This window comes from Saccoglossus kowalevskii, chromosome 2 (assembly GCF_978046115.1).
Source record: "Saccoglossus kowalevskii chromosome 2, keSacKowa6.1, whole genome shotgun sequence".
Lineage (NCBI taxonomy): Eukaryota > Metazoa > Hemichordata > Enteropneusta > Harrimaniidae > Saccoglossus > Saccoglossus kowalevskii.
In genome coordinates this window covers 23,318,173-23,342,152 of record NC_140642.1, presented here as the reverse complement: position 1 = coordinate 23,342,152, position 23,980 = coordinate 23,318,173, and the positions used below count along the sequence as shown (strand labels likewise).

Sequence of the window (23,980 nt, the reverse complement as noted above, 5' to 3'; positions counted from 1 at the left end):
TATGGTTCCTATGTGACATAGGCTGATATATTATATATTGTGAATAATGGGGTACTTTTTATTGTTCCCAAAATCTGGGTCGCAAAAAATGAAATTTTTCTTTAACATTTCGCTCTATGGAATTGTTCTAAAAATAGCATTTTTTGAAAAATATTAGGACGAATTTCTCGAAATACTGTAACACACGAAAGATGCTATTCCATGGTTCCGTGAGATATTAGCTTCACGATTTTACACAATAAACCAATGAATATTGTCATGCGATTTATGACTAACTTTCTCAAAAATTATGAGTATGCTACTAGCCTAATTCAATTAAGCATAAACTAGTTCGGTGATTTGTGAGCAATGACATAAAGAAATCTGCTAGTGTTTTATTTCTGCATTCACTTGTTTATTTTTTCCGAATTTGAATTCGACGCGCGCCAACACCGGCATAGTCCGGATGGATGTGTGTATATTCGTTTATACACAGTCCCCCGGACAATCCTCCAAACATCGGGGACATACAATCAAAGTAGTGGTGGTCAGTATTTTGTTTTCGCTATCAAATGACTAATTTTCAACAAATTGCTAGTAAACATATGATAAGTAAATACATATGTTCATAGCATATCTGAGCTCAATGTAACAGCTAAGTTTCCTACAAGTCAAATCAAACGCTGACAAGACTGATGATATCTGCACGTCGTGCGTCAAGCATATGTCCTGTTACCATTGGCAACAGAACAGAAGCTATTCTTCGATAGGCCAACTAATCTCAGTGACATATTTACTATCCCTCCGCATGCAGGAAATAGATCCCGAGCACACACATGCACGTCATTTATTGATGATACATTATGTAAATTATTAGACTTAACATTTTTGTATGATTATAGTTATGTTTACATTTGTTGTAAAGGAGTTTAAATATGTCGTCTATGAAGCTTTGAAACGAGACTAGTGTATGAATACACTAATGTAAATAGAGTGATTTTCCCAAATGTAGTCCCACACAAAATAGGAAGTTATCAAACATGGCCGCCTAGGGAGACAGACAAGTTTACAAGTCGTGGTTCATTTCTGATATATGCTGTGTTCCGATATGTGGAGACTGTCTTTCCGAGATTCAATAGGATTTTATTTCACAATGGTCTAGTAGCAACAGGATCAGCCATGCAAAGTAATGATTTAGTTTTGATTTTATTTATGATGTTGCGTTTGCGGAATCCCCGAAATCAAATCAAGGCTTCGCATTTCATCGAGCGTAACTGCGAACAACAAACTAAGTAATTTGATTTAGACACGTCGAAAAACAGTCTTGGTCACCAATGGATGTTATTTTTATTTCAACAGAATATCGAATCCTGGGGAAGAAGGGCGAAGGCACGTTTTCTGAGGTATTGAAGTGTCAAAACATAAAAGACGGTCAGTACTATGCATGCAAGAAAATGAAACAGCATTACGACAGGTGAGAAAAATTCCCTCATAATTTACGATATATGTTCATGTGAGTTTGTATTTTTACTTTGCATGTTTCTAATATACGCTTTCATTTGTTATTTTAGCCTTGAGCATGTCAACAATTTACGGGAAATACAGGCTATGAGAAGACTAAGTCCCCATCAAAATATTCTTGAACTCCGAGAAGTAATTTTGTAAGTACAAAATCCAAGGTTACCTTTCGTGTTGTTTCTTTGCTATCAGCGAACCACCACCGCCAATTTGTCGTGCAACAGTCTCTCCAAAATGGACTGTGGTTGTGCCTATTTGTTTTTCCGTTTGTAACACGTCTTTTACGTCTCTCGATTTACAGTGACAAGAAGTCAGGTACACTGGCACTAATATGTGAATTGATGGATATGAATATATATGAACTAATTAGAGGTATGTAACTACGTTTAATTATCACATTATCAGATTTTTTATCACCCCCTACTAAACAGTATTTTATATTTTCCGTCTTTTTTTAGTAGAGAAATGTATATATGTGAAATATCTATTACCTGCACCAAATTAGTCTATTTAATTATTAAAAACACTATATTATTAAAGAGGAAAATAACTTTATGGATAATTATTTGAAAAATCTAAAAATGTATACAACCTGCACACTGACTAGCTTGATACTATCACCTGTTTTCTGCCCAGTTACTTCTTGACCTCCCAAATTCTTTAATTAATTTAAGGAAAATTTGTACCAACATTTGTTATTGGTTAGTGTTGGCAAGGTTGAAATAGAAATCTAAACACACGGCTGGTTAAACAGTACCGGGGAGCTGTCAATGGTCTCCATTGGTTTCATCAATAAAATTCTTTTACACACATGAGGCTATGTAGAATTGAAAATATGCAGTGAATAAAAAACAACACAATAACTGTCTTTTAGAAACATCACTTATTCAGTTAATCAATGAGTTCTGTACATAAACATACAAGTCACCATTAGCATAAATTGATTATCACTGTGAACGAGCATCGCGTTTTATTCTGTGTTATTTTTTAGTTTTGCTGACTAATCACATTTGTTTTCATGAAAAAATATTGTGATTCAAAAACATCAATAAATCGAAAGGTGGAATCTGTCCGTACGCTACATACATGACATTAAATACATTCGTGTAGTGTCGGCTTGTAAAACAAATTATTTTTGGCAGAAAATAAACCCTGCTATGGGTAGGTAGACTTTATTCCTAACGTTAAAACATTACATGATCATCTACAAAATTTCTATCTGATTTTTTTCACTCTGAAAGCGTGTTTACAATTACTGTTATATATTTATGACTGTCAAAATCTAGACAAACTAAATATGTAGTTTTTGAATGGTCGGTTCATGACCTAAATTTACATACCGGTTTGTGTGCAGTCTGTCTCTTGCTTTTATTATCATTTGTACCTGTTACGAGGATGCCCTTTCTTGAATTCTCAGATCAACAACAATGCCGCCAGTTTAAAACGCATCGTTTTTATATATTGGCTACCTTACTAGTATTAGATCGGTTTGTTTTTTATTACATTATTTATGTGAAGACCTTGATCAGTATGAGGCAGATGGCCATAAAGTGTTTATGGTTGATAGATATTTAAATTAAATCCTGGGTTCATTTAACTTTATAGCATTGATCCATACAACACATAACCACCATACACTCTGACTCACACAGTGTCCCAGTGTTCCCTTAAATTGGCAAATTGGCGCTGAGAAATGTTATGATTTGATCTTAAAAACCTCCTTGAATCAGATGAATTGAACACAATGTTTTTTTTTGCAATGTTTAAAATTAATAAGAATATTTCTCACGTCATCTTCATCTATCTTCACTTGAGCTCTTCATTGAGAGAATGCCCCAAAATAAAGCTTTGAAATGAACACAGTGTGACAGTATCTTCTTGTCCTTGTTTCATATTCAATCAAATCTTCAGTTTAAAAAGTTTTCCAACTGTGAAATTATTAATTAAATCATTAATAATTAAATCATCAATCCTTGCCTGTATTTGAATCTTGAATGGCTTATTATATGGGTTTTCTTTTGTATGAAATTTTATATGAAATACAAATTTCCTATTTTATACTAATAATATACCTGTCCTAGTTAAAAATAATTATCCCATGATGTAGCAGAAGGTAATTTTTATTGTCCAACGTATGTTGAATTTACAGATAATTTTGTTATGAAAGCATTATGAATATATTTTTCAACAAATAATTGCTCTTAACATGTTTCTGCATGATTAATTTGTAGTAGGTATTAATATAGATATCTAGTATTAAAATTTTGTTTTAAATTGGATCTGCCATAGTTTTATCTAGTGTAACTGCTTTTTAATATAATATCAATCTTGTACATAATTGTAAAATAATTTAATTGTATTTTTAGAAATCATTCCTTGATTAAACTCTTTGCTGCTTCACTCTCTTCACTGTACATGTAAATTAGAATAGTGAAAATTAAATATAAAAATGTAATAAAATATGTTCTCTTTATATTTAGCTCCGCTGTCGACTTTGTCGAGCGGAGCTTATCATATGAGTGATTGTCCGTCGTCGTCCGTCTCCGTCGTCCGTCGTCCGTGTCAATGTTTTACTTTTTCGACTTCTTCTTGAAAACTACAAGCCTGAATGCTTTGATACTTGGTGTATATGTACCTTGGGTAGACCTCTCTTAGATTTGTTCATTTCATGTTGATATCTTCAATTCTCTAATTTTGGTGAATATTTTTGTCATTTTTAGTAAAAAGTGATATTTTCGACTTCTTGTTGAAAACCGCAAGTGCAATTGCTTTGATATTACATATATAGGTACTACATGTGGACCTCTCTCAGATTTGTTCATTTCATGATGATATCTTCAATTCTCTAATTTTGGTGAATATTTTTGTCATTTTTAGTAAAAAGTGATATTTTCGACTTCTTGTTGAAAACCGCAAGTGCAATTGCTTTGATATTACATATATAGGTACTACATGTGGACCTCTCTCAGATTTGTTCATTTTGTAATGATATCTTTAATTCTCTAATTTTGGTGAATATTTTTGTCATTTTTGGTAAAAAGTGATATTTTCGACTTCTTGTTGAAAACCGCAAGTCCAATTGCTTTGATATTACATATATAAGTACTACATGTCGACCTCTCTCAGATTTGTTCATTTTGTAATGATATCTTCAATTCTCTAATTTTGGTGAATATTTTTGTAATTTTTGGTAAAAAGTGATATTTTCGACTTCTTGTTGAAAACCGCAAGTCCAATTGCTTTGATATTACATATATAGGTACTACATGTGACCCTCTCTCAGATTTGTTCATTTTGTAATGATATCTTTAATTCTCTAATTTTGGTGAATATTTTTGTAATTTTTGGTAAAAAGTGATATTTTTGACTTCTTGTTGAAAACCGCAAGTCCAATTGCTTTGATATTACATATATAGGTACTACATGTGACCCTCTCTCAGATTTGTTCATTTTGTAATGATATCTTTAATTCTCTAATTTCGGTGAATATTTTTGTAATTTTTGGTAAAAAGTGATATTTTCGACTTCTTGTTGAAAACCGCAAGTCCAATTGCTTTGATATTACATATATAGGTACTACATGTGGACCTCTCTCAGATTTGTTCATTTCATAATGATATCTTTAATTCTCTAATTTTGATGAATATTTTTGTAATTTTTGGTAAAAAGTGATATTTTCGACTTCTTGTTGAAAACCGCAAGTCCGATTGCTTTGATATATTATACATATAGGTACTACATGTGGACCTCTCTCAGATTTGTTCATTTTCTAATGATATCTTCTGTTCTTTAATTGCCATGTGCATTGCTAACAGCGGAGCTATCTCAGCCAAACAGGCTGCTTGTTTAAATAACTCTTTCTATGGTGAGTTGCGTATTTTGACTGTAATAACAAGATGAAAGAGTCAGAGCTATTTAAGCTTTTCGTACAGCCGCAATTTAATTAATAAATTAATTAACGTTGAAAATTTGTCAGTGACAGGAATTAATTGAATTAATTAATTACTGTCAGTGTAACTATTATATTTCAATGATATTTCAGTTCCATAGGGAGTAATAAATAAAGACACTGGCCATTACATTACATTTTTTATTAATAATGTTAGTCATTTCATTATTGTAACACATGATTGCGTATGAGGTAGCACCTATGCTAGCAACATGTTTTTTTTATAACACAAATCAAGTGAAGCAAGCACTACTGATGAAACAACACAAGCAATTTTAGACAAACAAATCAAATGGATAAAATTGAAATGTATGATGAGAAAATATTACTTATGTTTCAATTCAAATAATTAAATTGTCTTGCATTCCCAAAAGAAATTACAATGTAGGTAGGTAGCCATATACTTTCAACAGACTAACATACTAGTATTTAGCTGGCAGTAAATAGTCGAGTTGCTTTGTTGTAATGGATACACCTGGTGGAACAATAAGTACAGCAAACTCGTTTATTTTTATTTTAATAGGTTATTTACATATACCGCTTAAGCACATGTACTTCTAATGGACCAATTATGGTGTTTATACTATAGGTATACCGATTCCTTGTTGCATTGTAGTCACCCAAAAAACCCATACACAAAGGAACGGGCATGGGTGTGGAACTAAAAAAAATAGGTCACCTGTACATGTACATGAATGTGATTGGTTTTTTATAATGAAAATTTACTTGTTTTGAAAAATTAAATCATAATTTCCTTCTGGACAAATTTTCTGTTAGTCCTTTTGATGATTATTTTGTGAACAAAACTAAAATGATTTATTGTGCCACTCCATCATTATTACTTTGTATAACGAATGTTAATAATGACAGCTAGGTGTATAGAAAAAATACAGTATTGCACCCATTGCTCATTTGTGTCTGTAAATTGAATCAGGAAAGTCTTTATCGTTTGAACACAAGTGGTGAATATGTACTGTATGAATAAAAATCTACGTCAACTTATTGAAACTTGTGATAATCGGTATAATTTCCTTCATTGCGTTATTCAATCATGCACTGTTTTGTTTGTGCTAGACTCCATGATGCAAAGAGCATTATTTGATTTCATTGTTTACTTGTAATAAGACTGTCGGTAAAGACCTGTGACATTCTATAGATTCTCTATTATATGATTTTCGCAGGTCAAGAGCTCTGCCACCAGGGTCTACTTATAGGTCACTTCAATGTTCCTCGGGGGAGGGGGGGGGCTTGACATACAGAGGTGCTTATCTGGCACCATTGTGAAATTCAATTCTATTGATTTGAATTGCTAAGTCCTAAAGTGAGTAATATGCTGAGCTGGTGCAAGCTAACCTGTCAAAGATCATCTACCGCCTTTGTTGCCATGTGGGAAAGAGCATTATAAACATGGCTCATGTTGTCTTGGCAACTGGCAGGTGTCATGGTTGGTGCATTCAGCGAGATGTGATTTGTAGAAAAAAACACATATTGTGTCAACAAAGCAGTCTACATTTCTAGCTTTTACTTGTTTCTACTTCAGAGAGTCTATTCAAACTGAGCCTGTTCAGTTACATGGCGAGCATATCAAAAATGTTTGGTTTTTGGGGGGTTAAATTGTCTTCAGGAAAACATGACAAAATTGTAACATCTTTAATTTTACCTGATTTTGAATTCAATGTTCTCTTGTGGGAAATAAACGGTGTGTCATCACTTGAACAATACATGTAGGTATAAATTAGTGGAACGTGTCAAATGTACAATTTATAACAAAAGCTTATCAGTAAGTGGCTCCCTGCAACGTAATGGTTATCAGCTCTGTGAAGCTAATGAACAAAGTGTCTACCTTCTGAGTACTTTGGTCATCTAAAGAATGACGGACAAATGCTGTATGTAGCAGCCAGCCAGGTTTTCACCTCCTTTGCTTTTTGCGCTAATATACGAAGGAGTGTCTGTTTCATTTATTTGTTTGTGTCGGTATAATTATGTGTTAAATACAGGTGACTTATTTTGACAGATGGTTTGAACTTTCAAATGTTGCGTGCCGTTTAAGGTATAGTCTAAGTAGGAATTGAGATGTGTTAAATTTACCATGATCATGCTGACTTCACTATGCTAGGAGATTCTTTTCACAATGCGATTTTTAATTGGGTCAATATGCACTGTAACCATAACAACCACCTGTAGATTCTGCAGGGATTGACAATTGTTCATTTGTTCTTTTCCTGAGGAAAGGTCAGAAATGATTGTTGTTAAATATGTACTGATAATGCACGGCTTACCTATGTTATTCCTTAGTTCTTATATCATAGTGTTCAGAATCCATGGTAGGGGTATATTGGTGAAACTACAAAATCAATTGCATTTCATTATGATAAAATCTTTGATATAAGAGTAAATCAATATTTTATATTAGCAAAATTTGAACGGTGTGCTACATATGAATAAATTTATAGATTATCGAAGTGTACTATATTTACTTTCTAATTTAACTCAGAATTATCATAAGGTGTACTATTATATATATATTTTTTGTGTTTTAAAACATATATACAAAAAAAAAAAAAATAACTAGTGACTTTTAATGAGTTCTGTCATTAATGCATGTAATTGGTTCTGCCCACTCCTTTAAACAAGAGTCAACGTAGATTTCCTAATAGCATCTTGTTTTAGATGTATTCCCCCAGCGTTGTGCATTGCTATGTAGGTGTGTACCTTTCTGCTTGTAAAACTATTTATAAATATAGCCCAAGCAAATTAAAATTCAATGAAACTCATAACTAGTTATGGCAGCAGGTTTATTTTTATTTAATGCACCTTAGGCCGAAAGGAAATTTGTTAATGATGCAGATTTTTGTTTTAACAAGATCAACCACAAGAACCATGTAAACAGTTTTCTTCAACTCTGTCTAAAGTGCTGCCATCAAATTGTCATTATACGAGTTTAGAAAAAACAAAGGAACTTCTGTTTGTGGCATAGTAAAAAAGCTGTGACTCCCTGTTTACTAGGCTATGTACACGTTGACAGGAAACAAACCTATTTGCCTGGCAAAGCATTAGATGCCTTCAAGTTGTAATCCCACCGTGATTATGGTTAAGCCTTGTTTAATTTATGATGTGAATTTGAACTATCTTGCTCCATTGGCAAGTGAACTATATTGCCTTGGGGGGGGGGGGGGGAGCATGAAAACCACACCCATTAGATTCAATTGGATCTGATATATAGCTGCAGGTCATTGTGTATTTGACAGCTCACCTATGTTGATAACCGGGGGTGTTGTTTTTAGCTCGTCATATCTATCATCCACACCTATATATTTCTGTCTGTATGCACTATTCTTGTTCTATGTTACTCTGATAAAGTCAACTGTTATCATGAAGATAGATCACCCATGCTTCGACTTGACCTTAGATATGTGCATAATTGCTGCCTAAGTCTTAATTTTTCTTTGAAAATTCAGAATATTCAACCTCATGGGAAGGGGGAAATTTTAATATTAAAAAACATTAGTGGCAGCTTTCAACTTGGCGGTTATAGTGCATCAAAGAGAGACAGGCAACTGTTATCATTAAAATACTCCATGTTTCCCAGCACCGGACACAGGTGTATTACTAATACAATGCTTGAGTGTGAAGATTGGCAGCAATCTTAATCTGCGCTGAAAACTAGCAAACATATTAGTAGTTGACATACTTGCCTATATTGTAGCTAACAATTGTGATAGAAGACGGAATGTTTTGTCGATGTGCGTCGGCAAACTACATAGAGTATGTTTGTTTCTGAAATTCAATGCGTATACAAGTTATACACATAGACAATGTTTTCTTCTTCGTGTTCTCATGTAGTATACATATGATGAACAAATATAATAGGGAAACCTGAACAATAATGTGATGTATCTCAGCAAGATTTGGATGTTTGTATCTTGGTTTTGAACTCTCGGTCCAACTGGCGTATGACAATTGTGTTATCGGTATTTGCATCAAGGAGTATTTGTTTATTAAAGGTCGCCTTACCGTTCTATATATTACAGTAACCGGCCATCAATATTGGGATATCCAATATACCTGGCGATAAAACAACATCAAGGCTTGCATAACAAATGCCATATCTTGTTACACATTCAGGAGTCAAACAGTAAATAATGCCCATACCAATCAATTTGTGGTCAACACATCAATGCAAACTTATTTTTCTCCCCAGTTTTCATATTTCTCAAATTGTTTGATAATATAAAATAGAATATGGTGCATAATTTTTCCAATCCATATAGGTTAATTAAAAATAAATAGAATGCATAGAGGAATTTTCTACGAAAATGGCTCTTTGGTTTGGTTGATCAATTATTTATGTACGTTTCAAATAATATTATGTGGTTTGTTTCCATATGTTCCATTATGTTTTTTGCTTCAGTAGTATTTAAACAAATTTTTTTCTTCACAAAATCCTAATTGCAGCTTTCAAACCATTTGTTGCAGTTGGTGTCGTCTTGATGAGATAAAATGTGAACAGATTTTGAGAAAGACAACACCATGTTAATATTCTCTTTTATGTCATATCATATCATGACAATAATAAAGTATCATTGGTTATGTCATTTATTTGTTTCACGGTTAGTCACAAGATTAGATGTTGATTAACATCTAAGTAAATATAGCTCTGAACACTTTTATCGTTTATTAAATTTGTCTTCGGATAATTTTAAATTGGTATTTGACTTGATAAAAATTGTCGTTATTGTTACCTGCCTCACTGAATTTATGTTTTTTTAGTGTAAATTGTGAAATGCCTCCAAAATAAAGTAGGACATTGATAATCATGTTGAACCCAAAATGTCACAATGTCCTTGCATATAAATGTATGTATTCATAATCTCTAGCACCCTAACAATGGAAAGTTACTAGGGGATAGCAGTCCACCAAGGAAAGAATGAAGCAAACACAAAAGGCAGACGCAGAAATTCAATCTTCATAGTGAGTCGAGGCTCTTCAAGCTGGAGCATTGTTGTCCCCCATTTCCTTACAAATTGCCACAGCCTTACAGTGAATGCATTCATGTATTATTCTGACATATATGGCTGCTCACAGACTGCCATAAATGTCAACATGCTTCTTATCTATTTGGAGGATATATGAAAGTGATTAATGCGTGTATCTCAAGCTTAGTCGTTACTTATGTTCAGGTCTCGCGTACGTAACTCGTACATCACTACATGTATGTATGTATGCACTATTACAGGTAGATTACATGTAAGAATACAACCGGGGTAGATCACCGTTATTGGTTTTCAATCTTAATTTGTCAGTAGATGTGGACTTTGTCGAGCTGAGCTTATCATATGAGTGATTGTCAGTCATCTGTAGTCCGTCGTCCGTGTCAATGTTTTACTTTTTCGACCTCTTCTTGAAAACTACAAGCCTGAATGCTTTGATACTTAGTGTATATGTACCTTGGGTAGACCTCTCTCAGATTTGTTCATTTCATGATGATATCTTCAATTCATTTTTGGTAAAAAGTGATATTTTTTGACTTCTTGTTAAAAACCGCAAGTCCAATTGTTTTGATATTACATATATAGGTACTACATGTAGACCACTCTCAAATTTGCTCATTTTGTAATAATATCTTTAATTCTCTAATTTGGGTGAATATTTTTGTCATTTTTGGTAAAAAATGATATTTTCAACTTCTTGTTAAAAACCACAAGTCCAATTGCTTTGATATTACATATATAGATACTACATGTAGACCTTTCTCAGATTTGTTCATTTTGTGATGATATCGTCAGTTCTCTAAGTTTGGTGAATATTTTTGTCATTTTTGGTAAAAAGTGATATTTTCGACTTCTTGTTGAAAACTGTAAGTTCGATTGCTTTGATATTACATATATAGGTACTACATGTGGACCACTTTCAAATTTGTTCATTTCATGGTGATATCTTCAATTATTTAATTTTGATGATTATTTTTGTCTTTTTTGGAGAAAAGTGATATTTTTGAAGTCCCATTGCATTGGTACTATACATATTGTTCATTTTCTAATGATATCTTCTGTTCTTTAATTGAAATGTGCTTTACTAACAGTGGAGCTATTTCAGCCGACAGGCTGCTTGTTAAATTTTGCAAAATAAAATATGCATTTTTTTTAATGTGTACATGATGTATATTGGTAATATTACAAATAAAACCTGCATGGACTTTGAATATCGGCATGTACCGCTAAAACCTGTTACTATTTGCACTTGTCTCATATGGTGTATTTCAATTTGAAATTCATATAATAAAAGGAGAGTATCTAAAACATGTATTTTTTACATTCCCAATACAAGAACTGAATTGACCTTATTTGAATGTGAATGCGTTATTGTTGTTTCCATAGATTGATTTGTTCATTATTGAATGATTTGAATTAAATTAAAATGACTGCCTTCATGTGTAGAGCTCAAAACGCTATCTGCTAAAGTGCTATCTTGTTCCACTGATAACTCAAGAAGTATTTATTTTGATGAGATTCAGACAAGTCAAGTCAAGTCGAGATTACATGATTAAGCTCTTTGTAAAATGCGCTACTTGTAATGGTCATGAGAATCTTTAAACTTTAAAGCTTGTTGTATTTTTTTCTGTCAAAATAGACTAAATTTATTTAATATTTGTTCAATCAATTTTAGTTTTGGTCCAGGCAAGCAAAATGAGGAATTGGTTTTAGTTTTGAGAAAAAAAAATTAAATTTTTCGTCAACATTTTCTGTGGATAATAACAGACTATAAATAAAACTATTTTGTGGAAGTTGACTTTGGGGCTTAAATGAGTTTAACTAACGAAATGCTCTAAATTTGATTTGATTCTTTCGACTGAAAATTGTTTCATATTATTTTAAAAAAACAAATCTGAATTAAAAATTAGAGAATACATTGGACTAATCTAAAATTTCTTTATTTGCAAAATTTTATTTTTTTCCCAGCAATCCATGCAAATCAATAGCATCATTTGCATAATTAACATTATTACTGTCCTGCACTATATCCTCACAACAATCTATTCAGGTTTTTATTTATTTAAAACTCAATTGTAATGAAAGGCAAAGAACAAGTTTTAATTAGCAGGAGTGAGATCATTATTTCACTTATCGTTAATTGTGGGTATTAATTTCTGGTCTTTATATCGGTGACTGTTTTTACATTAAAGTGACTGTCATGGCATTGTGTGCCGTTCTTTTTGACCAGGTTCCATGTAACATATACAATGCATTTAAAATACATTGTCTGTTTAAACAAAAATCTGCATAACTACTGTGGTGATCTTACAATTGATATATGTTAATGAGTGATTTGAATAAAAGTTCACCAGTTTTAAAACTGTAGATACATCAATTTACGTCATCGGTATCAGTTAATCCCAGTTTCCCCAACAGCACCACTGCAGTGTATGTTTCTTTGTTATTTTTTTTATTATCAAAGACAACACACTTGCACCTTACAAATTGTGGCTGTTTTATAATCACGCTACAGGCGATTTTTTTTATCTATGCCATTTTCCATTTGTTGTTCTTCAGCAAACATTCATTCAGCCAATGGCTATATTTATTTCTGTGTCCAGGTCACTGGATTGTTCTTGATTGTAAAGTTTCAGTGAATGGTCAGTTGCTACAGTAGATCCCTTGCTATGTGTGTATGCATTGTTATCTGATTAATTTATGGTATATAGAAAATGCCAAAAATTGCAATTTAAAAGTGAACCGTTATTACCTAATTGTAATACTTGATTGTTATCATTTCCAAAAACAGTTTGATGCATAACATATGCATATTAATTTTTATTGTGTTCCTGATATGGTACTACATGTATATCTTAAATGACTTAGGGTATTTTCAGCGATTCCAAAAATACCTGTATGGCCTCAATGTACCTTTTTGCTTTAATTTTTTTTTTATAAATGTTTTTTTTTTCTTTTTTTTATTTTAAATGGACATAGCACAAAGCACCCAGAAATCACAGCAAGGTACAATTGACTTGTGTGTCATATACAGGATTTTTATAATTATTCTTATCTTATTAATTAATAATAATTTAAATTAACAGAAATCTGAAGTTTGACAAACTAACTATTTTACAGTTGTGTATTAACGTAACTCACAAATAGAATTTACCCCCGGTACTGTAATGTTATCAGGGCATAATTTTTCGTATTTTACAGGTACATAGTTTGGTCAAAAATTGATAATTATGATCAGTGTTCCCTATAAAGGTGTTTTTTCCACATCATTTGAGAAGTTTTACTGGACATTTTGTAATCAAATACTCCTGATTTATGGTGTATCTCAAGATAAAAATAAAATTGCAATATTGCTTACTGCCAAATTTACCTAGGGGGAACACTGGTTTGGATTTTCTATCATTTTGGTTTACAGTATAATGTGTTGAACCATTTGTGATTCAATGGTTGACAGACTGCCATTTAACTTTGGAACTGAACATCACTTTGATGTACAAATGTATGTGTTTGTATGATTTTTTTTTTCAAACTTCTTGTATCTTGTATGTATATAGTTGTATGGACATGTGGGACCTGTATGTAATCTCGGGGAAAATGTGTAACAGGGACATATGGCTTTTCTTTTGTTCAATGTCATGCTTGGAAAAACAATGTTATGATAGTACAGAGTACTTCACAAGTTCTGAATGTGAATTGTTATTCTTATTTACTTTCCTGCAAAAACACTTCTTTCCCTGCGATGAACCTTCTAAAACAAGTAGAAATGACACGTATAGTCATTATATTTATTTATCTTTCCTCAAGCTATATATAAAAAAATATTTATCCTAATATTATTTTATTTTTTCATTGCCAGGAAGAAGACATTACTTGCCAGAACAGAAAATAAAAAATTATATGTATCAATTATTGAAATCAGTTGATCACATGCATCGGTAAGTTTTTATTAGTGTTAGATCAAACCTAGATGCGCTGTGAATGTGAGTGTGTACAGATGATGTCAAAAGGTGACATAAATTCCCGCTTCACTGTGTTCGACAAGTTCCTTAGTTAGCATAAGTGCTGTTCCTCTGTACATTGTTTAATTGAATACTTGCCTATACCATGCCAATATGCTTCTTTTTTTAGTTTCCCCTTCCTGAGTTATTAATTTCCTGTGAATGTCCCTGGAAGCTTTATTTTCATACATACTTACTGTGTGGGGAAATTTTTAATATCTTCATTTTTTTATTTCAGGAATGGTATTTTTCATCGAGATGTTAAACCTGAGAATATTTTAATTAAAGTGAGTTGATGTGTTTGTTAGTCTGAGCATTGATTGTCAGTGACTCTTCAAGTAGTGTCTGGCTATACATAGGGGCGTTGAACGATTGATAGCAAATGTTGTATTGTGTAAATAACCTTTACATGCAGGAAAAAAAAGTATAGCTACTTGAATTCACACGGTTCTTACAATTGAGGAAACCTGTGTCATCTCTTGTAATTCTGATGGCAGAATATGAATAGTGTTGTACGGTACATGTATATTGATTTGTTCAATGTTAAATTACATTTTATTATATTTATTAATTTTTATTACCTTTACCCCTTTTTTTTTTTTTTTTTGCCACAAATAGGATGAAGTATTAAAGTTAGCTGATTTTGGTTCCTGTAGAAGTGTTTATTCGAAACCTCCTTACACAGAGTACATATCAACTAGGTGGTACCGTGCACCAGAGTGTCTACTTACAGATGGCTATTATTCTTATAAGATGGACCTTTGGAGCGTCGGCTGTGTTATATTTGAAGTAATGAGGTAAGACACTATTATGTGAATTGATAAGTTATACAAAATGTTTTAGGAAGAGATGTATACTGACCACATGTAGCGTGTAAGAATCTAGGTACTATCATTAATCATCTATCATCATTTGTCAGAGACTTGTTCGGAGAATCAGCTATGACCTCTTCTTATATATGTCTTATGTCATCTATACTTACTCATTACATGGTAATTGAACTCAATATTTAAAAGGCTCCCAATTTCAAGGCCAAAATTTCTAAAAAGTATATAAAGGAAATTTATCTAGGCAGTCATGATTTTTGAGTGCTGTTAATTTAATTTATTCTTCTTTAGAGTGAAAAAAAGTGTTGAAATTAAAAATTTAATTAAAATTATCAACCCTTTTACTATACTCAGTACATCAATACACATTCCTCCTTTCAGTTCTACAGTGATCATTGAGAAAATATGAATTTATTGAATATTTCATTTTTTTCTTATTTCAGTTTACATCCCTTGTTTCCGGGTTCTAATGAAGTAGATCAAATTGCCAAAATCCATGACATTATGGGCACACCTGACAACACTGTACTTAATAAACTTAGGAAGTAAGTCACTATACTTGTTTTCAGAGAAATTGGCAGTATTTCCTGTATTTATTTTTTCTTCTTAGCTTTTGGATGTCATCTTCGCTATGTTAATAATCGTGAATAAAGCAATGTGGACTAGGAGTGAATGGACAAAGCCCATATATCTTCTCCACACAGCATTACTAGTCTGCTGAGACTGTGTGGTAATTTCAACTTGAATTCATAATCTCTTCATGATGAAGAGCTCCATTTATAATTTTAAATCCCAACATGATCCATAGCATCTCTAAACTCCAGCACCTCTGAACATACTATCAATCAGTATCGCCATTCAAAAATGCTGTGTAAATCAAACCAGCACACATTATCTGACTAACAACTATGACCAAACTGAGAAGATTCTTGATTGTGGAAATATGAACTGCCCTGAATATTGATAATAAATTTAAATTTTAGATGAACAGTCTTATTTATTTTTTATAATCTATTTTTACTTTCTCATTTGCAGTAAAAACCGAGGAATGAATTTTAATTTTCCTCAGAAGAGTGGGTCTGGTATAGAAAGACTACTACCTCATGCGTCTAAGGAGTGTATGGATCTTATATATCAGCTTTGTACATATGATCCTGATGAGAGAATATCAGCTAAGCAAGCTATAAGGCATCCTTATTTTAAAGATTTAAGGTAAAACTTGCTGTATATCATTTATACATAAACATTTTCGCTTCTATGAATTTTTGCGATTTGATGATTTTCTGGCAAATCATAAAGACAGAAATTTGCCCAGAAAATATTCACAGTTACAAAATTCCTCATGAAATTCATGAAAATTCGTCTTAATTAAATCGGTATGCTACATGATATGTTCAACTCTGAGGCTACTGTGGAATACTTTATTTTCGCTGGAATTAATTTTTGCTGAAAAGGCTTTTTGGGCGTTTTGTGTGAAATTTATTTTCACTGATTTTTGATGAGTTTAATGTGAAATATGGGGAAAAAAGTATATTCGCTGGATTTTATTTTCACAGAATCATCCCTTCAGCGAAAAATAGCGAAAATAAATTCCAAGCGAAAATAAAGTATTCTTCAGTATTTACTGACTAATTTATCGATGTATATATCTTTCTTTTTTTTCGTTTTTGTTTTTATATACTTTTAAAATTTATGGCTAATGGAATTATTTTATAGTAGTGACTGATCGTTCCTGCTTGACAACTACCATTGCTGTTAAATATTTGTAAAATGTCTTGGTTAGGTCACCACTTCAAATGTCTAAAGGTTAAAGTGTTGTTCATATTTCGTCATTCTGAGCTTTGTTGAAATGTATTGTAGAAAAAAAAACCTAATGAGTGAATTCAAGCTGTAATCAGTCTAGGTTGACTTCACGTTCACTCAACCAATGTCACAAAATTCTCATTTTTACAGTACAAGGAACAATAAATCACTCGTACTGGTGTTAGTCTACTGCTATATGTTTGTGAGCTGAACAGGGTAGTGGGCGTGTTGCACCGTGTCTTGTTCGATGCAAGACCTATAGTGACGTTTACAGCGTTTAAGATCATTTGTATACACATAATTTACAACACACGCTGCACCATGACCATCGCCAGTTATGGCCAGGTGTTGTCGAGGGTCACATCGCAGAGTATTGACGTTAACGTCACGTTATTTATATAACACATATTGTCACCAATAACTTTAATACATTGTACAGATTCCTCTCATTCTTAGCAACCCAACAATTGCACTGAAGATGAAGTTCTGCAAGTTTTAACTCAAGTCTTTCATTGTAGGCAATATACATGTATACATAAACATTGTACCCAACCAACTTGTCAGTGATTTATCACCTGACCTTGCTTTACTACTCTCTTCAGCTAATTACTCTGTTTTTACTCTGTTGATTTACTCAAATCAAGATTAAATTGTCCTAAGTTGTATTAAAAGTGGTTTAAAAATATTAGTATTAAACCATTAACTTTTAAATTATCAATAAACTGTCAGAATTTGGCTTTTTGACCATGTGAGGGCGCTATGCACTCTAGAAAACTAATTGCAGTAGTTTTCTAATGTTTGACAGAGATTTGATAAAGTTGACATATCTGTATGTCCTATATTATGTTATTTTAATGTTATGTTGTATTATTATCTTTCAGAGATGCTGAAAAACGTGTTCAAGCTATGGCTAAACTGCCGTCCAAAGTAGATGAGTCAAACAAAGATAGGCCTAATTCCGCTAATACAGACATTCCCAAGTCACATATGTCAAAGGATTTACCATTAAATGCTAGGCATAGGAGACGGGTAAGTTTTTAGAATTATATTACCTGACTTGTTAAGTGATTCATTAAAGAACTTTTCATACTAAAAGTTGACACATTCTTTTGAACATTTAGTCTCAAAATTGAATAAAATTTGTTATTTAGGCAGTAGGTGATGTTAAAAAAAATGGTTTTCATGAAAAAGATAATAAAAAATTTGGTGGCTTTTAGAGTATACAGGCTTGTATAAAAAAAAGTGACCAGGTGTTGTATGACTTGGATTTCTTTCAAATTGGTTTGTAAATGGTGCTTGATGAATTTGTGTGATTGAACAGACAGACTGACAGACAGTTTTTCGACTGAAATAGATTTGTTGGTGACATTTACCACTTCAGTCAGCATAAGTTTGTCAGTTTTTTTAGAGGATATCTACACAATTACTTACATATAAATGTAATACTGTTTCATTTTTTCAGAGGAGACAAAAGAAATTATCTGACGTAGACAATGTCCAACACAGTAGTCTATTTCCTAAAGTGTCTCAGGCAGCAACTCTACACAGTACAACGTTTCCCATAGCGTCATTTCCTGCAACGTTTCCAAAATTACATCATCATCACATGTTACCTAGTATTGCAAATTCTCACTACAACAAGCATCATCACCATCATCATCACCATCATAAGAAGGTATGCATGTCCTTTTTTAGCCACGATTTTTCTGTGTAACTTGCAATTTCTTTTCCTATTTACACATTTCTGATGTTTTACCAGTAAAAAGTACAATGGAATTAGAAAATGGAAGCATTGTTTTTTTTAATGCCATATATAACATATAATATAATTTTGGAATGTGTTTATTTATTGTCTTTTATAATGGATAATTATGAAGTCAATAAAATTTATGAGTTACAAACAAAAGTAGTGGTGGTTTAGTTGAGAAACTGGAAAATTCAGTAAATTTTTGACAAATTTTCATCTTGTACAGGATTCATGCTAGATATATACTGTTGATGTTAAGTAGGCTCGTAGGATTATGGTTTAGTCATATCATATTTATATTTTATGTATCCCTCGGTATTTGAATTTTATTGGAAAAGAAATTTATTGCTGTGGGAGAAACACAACAATGCAGTCAAAAATTTTCATTTCAAGCTCATGAGTTTTTTTTTTTGCTTTCTTTCAGTCCACTTATGACAGTCATACTAAAAACATGTACGGACACTATCAACTGCCGTCCATTGATAGAAGTGGTAAAGGCGGATTCTAATAACCAAATCATACTTGGTGTTTTACAAGATTTATTTGTATTGAGTACAGCCACCTTAGTGTGGAGGTTAGACTGTGGCCACTTATCGTTACATGAATGCAGTGAAGCTTTATAAACAAACACATCTACTGTAGAAGCATATCGAGGGCAACCCCAGTATATGGTTTTGATGAATTTTCCATGGTTTTTACATTTACAATCATGTACCGTTCAAATTGTAGAATCTAGAGTTATCTATTTTTGTAATAGAATTGTTTTAAAAAAAAAATTGTTGGTATTGTAAATATTTTTAATAAAATTGACTATCGCATACATATATGTGCTATTACCTCTGTTGATAAATATAATATAGATACTGTATAATGATGTTTTGATTTTTTTTTTATAATTGGTATTGTCATTGCTGGCAAGGACTGCTTAATTTGTTTTTGTTTAAATTTTTTAGCATGACAGTGTCTCTTTCTCGTTATTGTAAACAAAATAGTCTGATTTAGTGATATCTAAGTAACAACTATCATCACAAATAATATATTCAAACAGTATTTCTCACTTTTTCCGTCCTTTCAATGAATTATGTCTGTGTTTTACAGGTTTCTATTAATTTGTTATTTACATATAAACCACTATATTTGCCAGTCTTTTGAGAATTTCTATCTTACTCAATGTATCTCAAGCAGAGCTCATCAGACTTGTCTTCAAGGTCAGTTATTGGGCAGAGTTTTTAAACTTGTCCTTCATTAGAAACACTAATTTCTGAGTTTGTAATGCGACGGTACTGAGAGTCAAATGTTTGATTCAGTGAATTGAGCTTGTGTACTTGCATTTGATTAAGTGTTTTGTTTTGTTTGCCAAGATGGCTGCTGATAATTCACATCATTTTCATGGTATTATATAAGCAAGCAAATACCGCAAAAGATCACAAACTATAAATAGGTTGCACTTTTATGGGAAGACCCTGAAGTCTTCCTTGTATCTTGAATTGCACTGTTTCTTCAGTTTCAAGAATTCAGTTATATATATTCAGTTAAGAACACAAATCATGGCTGAAGGTAAAAACGGTTGTATATAGAAGGTAAGCCAAAGATCAGAAAATGAAGTTCTGCTAAATATGTGCAGACCAGTAGTCTGGTATTGGAAAATATTTTTGTACAGATACAATAGCTGAAATATGGAAAATCTTGATCCGTCCTTAAAGTTTTAATCGTTTTTGTCAAAGAAAAAAACATTTACTAAACAATTAAAAGTTAACAATATTTTAGCTTCTGTGTACTGAAAGTGCAAAATTATGTTTCGGGCAATTCTATCTGTTCCATTGAGATCCAGAATTATTTATTGCATTTATTGTCACATTGAACAAATAAAATAAAAAAACTAGCATTTTTACAAAGTGTACAGGAGCTCTTCTGAGTTTTACTTTGGTATGGGTTTCAAGTTGACTGGTCCCAGAGATGAAGCGCCCTCTATCTGAGGTTGGAGGTGTACTTTTTCGCTCTGTGCCTTGCTACACTTTATTCATTATGTACATTTTGTTTTTAAAGTATACCATGACTATGCAACCATTGTATGGAATGTTGAAGTCATTAAATACATTTTTATTTGGAAACGTATGCGGTGTATAATGTTAGTTTTTTTTATTCTCTCACATTATTCCACAGTAATTGTCTAAACAGTTTGAAAATCATGGGCGTTATAGTGATCGCTTTGGTGATGTGATGTGATGTGGTGGTGGTGGCGGTGGCGGTGAACTTGCCTTTAATTTGATTTAGATTTTCTATATTGATCATCGTGCACACAAACATGTTACCGGTATGAATTGTTGAAAGTTAAATTGTCGCCTGTGGGAAATCAGTTAGCGGTCATACACAGTCACTAGTGTAGCTCGATTGTCTCACTTGTATGTTCATTTCAGAAATAAACACACTATTAGAAAACGTGTATATTTCTGAAAAGAACATATAACTGATGCAAATATTTTGCACAGTGCTACATGTGAGGAACTATCAAATTTCGCAGTCAAGGTTAATAATTTTCATTCACCTTTAGTGAAGTTCTTATCACTATTCAATTACTAAAACTGTGTTTGACAAATCTAGACTTGTATCACCGAGACTAGTCCTCAACAGAAAATGTTCCCATTAGCGCAACCCTTGATTTCCTAGAAACTCTTGCATTCTGCAACAAACATTTTGAACTAGTGAAGTAATATAGTTACCCTTTTCTAGGTACCATCTTCGGAGAAATCAAAGATACTGCCAACCCCGATTCTTGGATCAAGTTATCTGGGCAGGAAATCGGTAAATTGATTCACACCCAATGTCTGACTGATCCAGGTATGAAAATGGATATGCAGAATACAGTGTTTTGTCCATCTGACAAACACTGCGAAAGATTCGGACAGTGTACATCTGAATTGATGACGTAGACTACCACTCTACACTCTATCATGAGCATGGTTGGACATGATGTCATCGGTAATAGCTCTGAATCTACCTCATGCAACACTGCGCGTACACCATAACATTTCAATGCTTTCGAGACGTGAGAGGCATCCCTGAAATAACTATTTCTAGAAATGGATTATCCATCTTGGTTGTTGGAGTGCTCTTCAACCTCCGCCCTTGATACCAACCGCCAACATCTTATCAGGCGTTTAGAGACAGCCAGGTTGGGGAGCTCACATGGAGGACCAACAGACAGTTTGTGTAGGAATATCTCAAAATATAATTTCATTTAATAGACAGCTGATTAGAACACTTATCAAGGAGCTAACCCAATCACGATTAGTCATCCTTGTTCCCCTTATTGTCATTAGTGCTGGTGTTCCGATTACGCACTGCCACTACCTGAAATACCTTTCCCGTCAGTCCCACTATAGAGAGACTGTGCTCAGTGGAGGCTGCAATAGACTAAATTTCATTGTTGTGGGACAAACTTACACAAGCATTAGTGGGCCATTAGTTTGATTTACCTGGGCATCATGTAGGTTGGGACAATCCTACAGTATATTGTAAAACTATGTTAAGTAATCAGAAGTTTTTTATATTTTACTATATGCACTGTCGTCAATTAGATATGTCTAATGAGATATGATTTACACCGCACTGTGATAAGTTTGTTATGCACAAATTATTTTGAGAACCCCAAAAATACACCTTGTCTATAATTCGCGCCCTCTAGCGTCAGGTTCACTTAAATGTTTTCTAAGCAGGTTCACCACCGTACATGTATCACAATTTATAGTCAACTTAAAGCGCGGTGGTCGTCGCTTAGCGCGTGTTCGAATTTCATGTAAATAAACAATGTATTTTACACGCGTTGAGTCCCATATCGAACAGGACGCGGCACGACGACTGCCGCCCTTTAAGGTCCAACCAGTTGGAACTTATATCGTCGGTATATCATGGAGATATCATACAAATAGCTTTATGTACCATAACCTATATCATCTGAAACTACAATTAAAATAGTTCCTTATCGCAAATGACAAGACAGTCTGCGAAGTGTGTAAGCAGAAATGGAATCGGAATCTGGTGGTGTTCTGATCCCGGGGGTGGTGTTCTGATTCTGCTGTTACATTTTTTTTGTTATCTGCTTCACTGTGAATCCCGAATGTTTGACTTATAACTGTACGTTCTTTGATGGTGTCAGGAGTTATGACACTAACAAGTTATATGTCAACTTTCTGCCTCCGGGTTGATAGCAGAATCTCTTGTAAGTTAAATTCTGCTTTTTAAAGTGATTGTTATTTTATATACGTCATATACTAACGTATATGACAAGTAATAAGCCTATCACTATTGGCAACCAGTGTTTGTATGTGAACACTGACGTGCATATATACTAAATGTTTGACAATAAATGTGTTTGCGCGCTGAAATATTAAAATAACAATTAAAGGGCGGCAGTCGTCGCGCCGCGTCCTGTTCGATATGGAACTCATAGCGACGTATACAACGCGTGTAAAATACATTGTTTATTTACATGAACTTCGAACACGCGCTGCGCGACGACCACCGCGCTTTAAAGTAAGGTATAATTGTTCGTCGTCCGAATCACGCAATTTGGGATAGATGAGAAAATGTGTCCGAATAGACGTACTCTGGTCATTCGCGGAGATTATTTCTACTTATTTTTGTATTTGCTTAATTTATTGAGTACGGGGTCTTGAAGAAATCAGAGTGTTATTTTCACCATATTATGCATATCAGCGCGTGGATAATCGTAAATACCAACCCTCATCGGCATACGCTCATCACACTGACCGAGGTGGCGCTATTCTGTAATTACTGTACTTGTATTTCATTCTAGATATTAAAATGAGATTGCCACTCACTTCAGCTCATCTGATTGATCTAATTACGCAACATAAGAGATAATAACAAGCACGTATTGTTTAAATAATTAATGGGCAAAATAAATCAATAATTGTTGATGTCTTCGAAGAATTGTCATGGATTGTAAAGGTTACGACTTAAAAAAAAATACTAGTATATATACCCGTCCATTGTGAAAAATCTTATATAGATAAGAAGTATAATAGCATACATTCATTATTTATGATATTCGCATTTGATAGTATTATCATGTGAAACCTGACTGTAATACGAACAGATTGACTATATATGTCACTCGTCTTGCACTGGTGTGTGTGTGTCACGTG

At 33.0% G+C, this 23,980-nt stretch overlaps 1 protein-coding gene across 1 annotated transcript; it reads left to right on the top strand.

Moving 5' to 3' along the window:
• Positions 1-995: 995 nt before the first annotated feature.
• LOC100377851 (MAPK/MAK/MRK overlapping kinase-like) lies at positions 996-20,927 on the top strand. The gene is made up of 12 exons (XM_006824778.3): positions 996-1,165; positions 1,339-1,453; positions 1,551-1,640; positions 1,799-1,869; positions 14,294-14,372; positions 14,674-14,722; positions 15,054-15,232; positions 15,706-15,807; positions 16,298-16,474; positions 17,947-18,094; positions 18,528-18,740; positions 19,237-20,927. The coding sequence occupies exons 1-12, from the start codon at positions 1,159-1,161 to the stop codon at positions 19,318-19,320; spliced, it is 1,314 nt and encodes a 437-aa protein (XP_006824841.2). The 5' UTR covers positions 996-1,158; the 3' UTR covers positions 19,321-20,927.
• Positions 20,928-23,980: the final 3,053 nt, after the last annotated feature.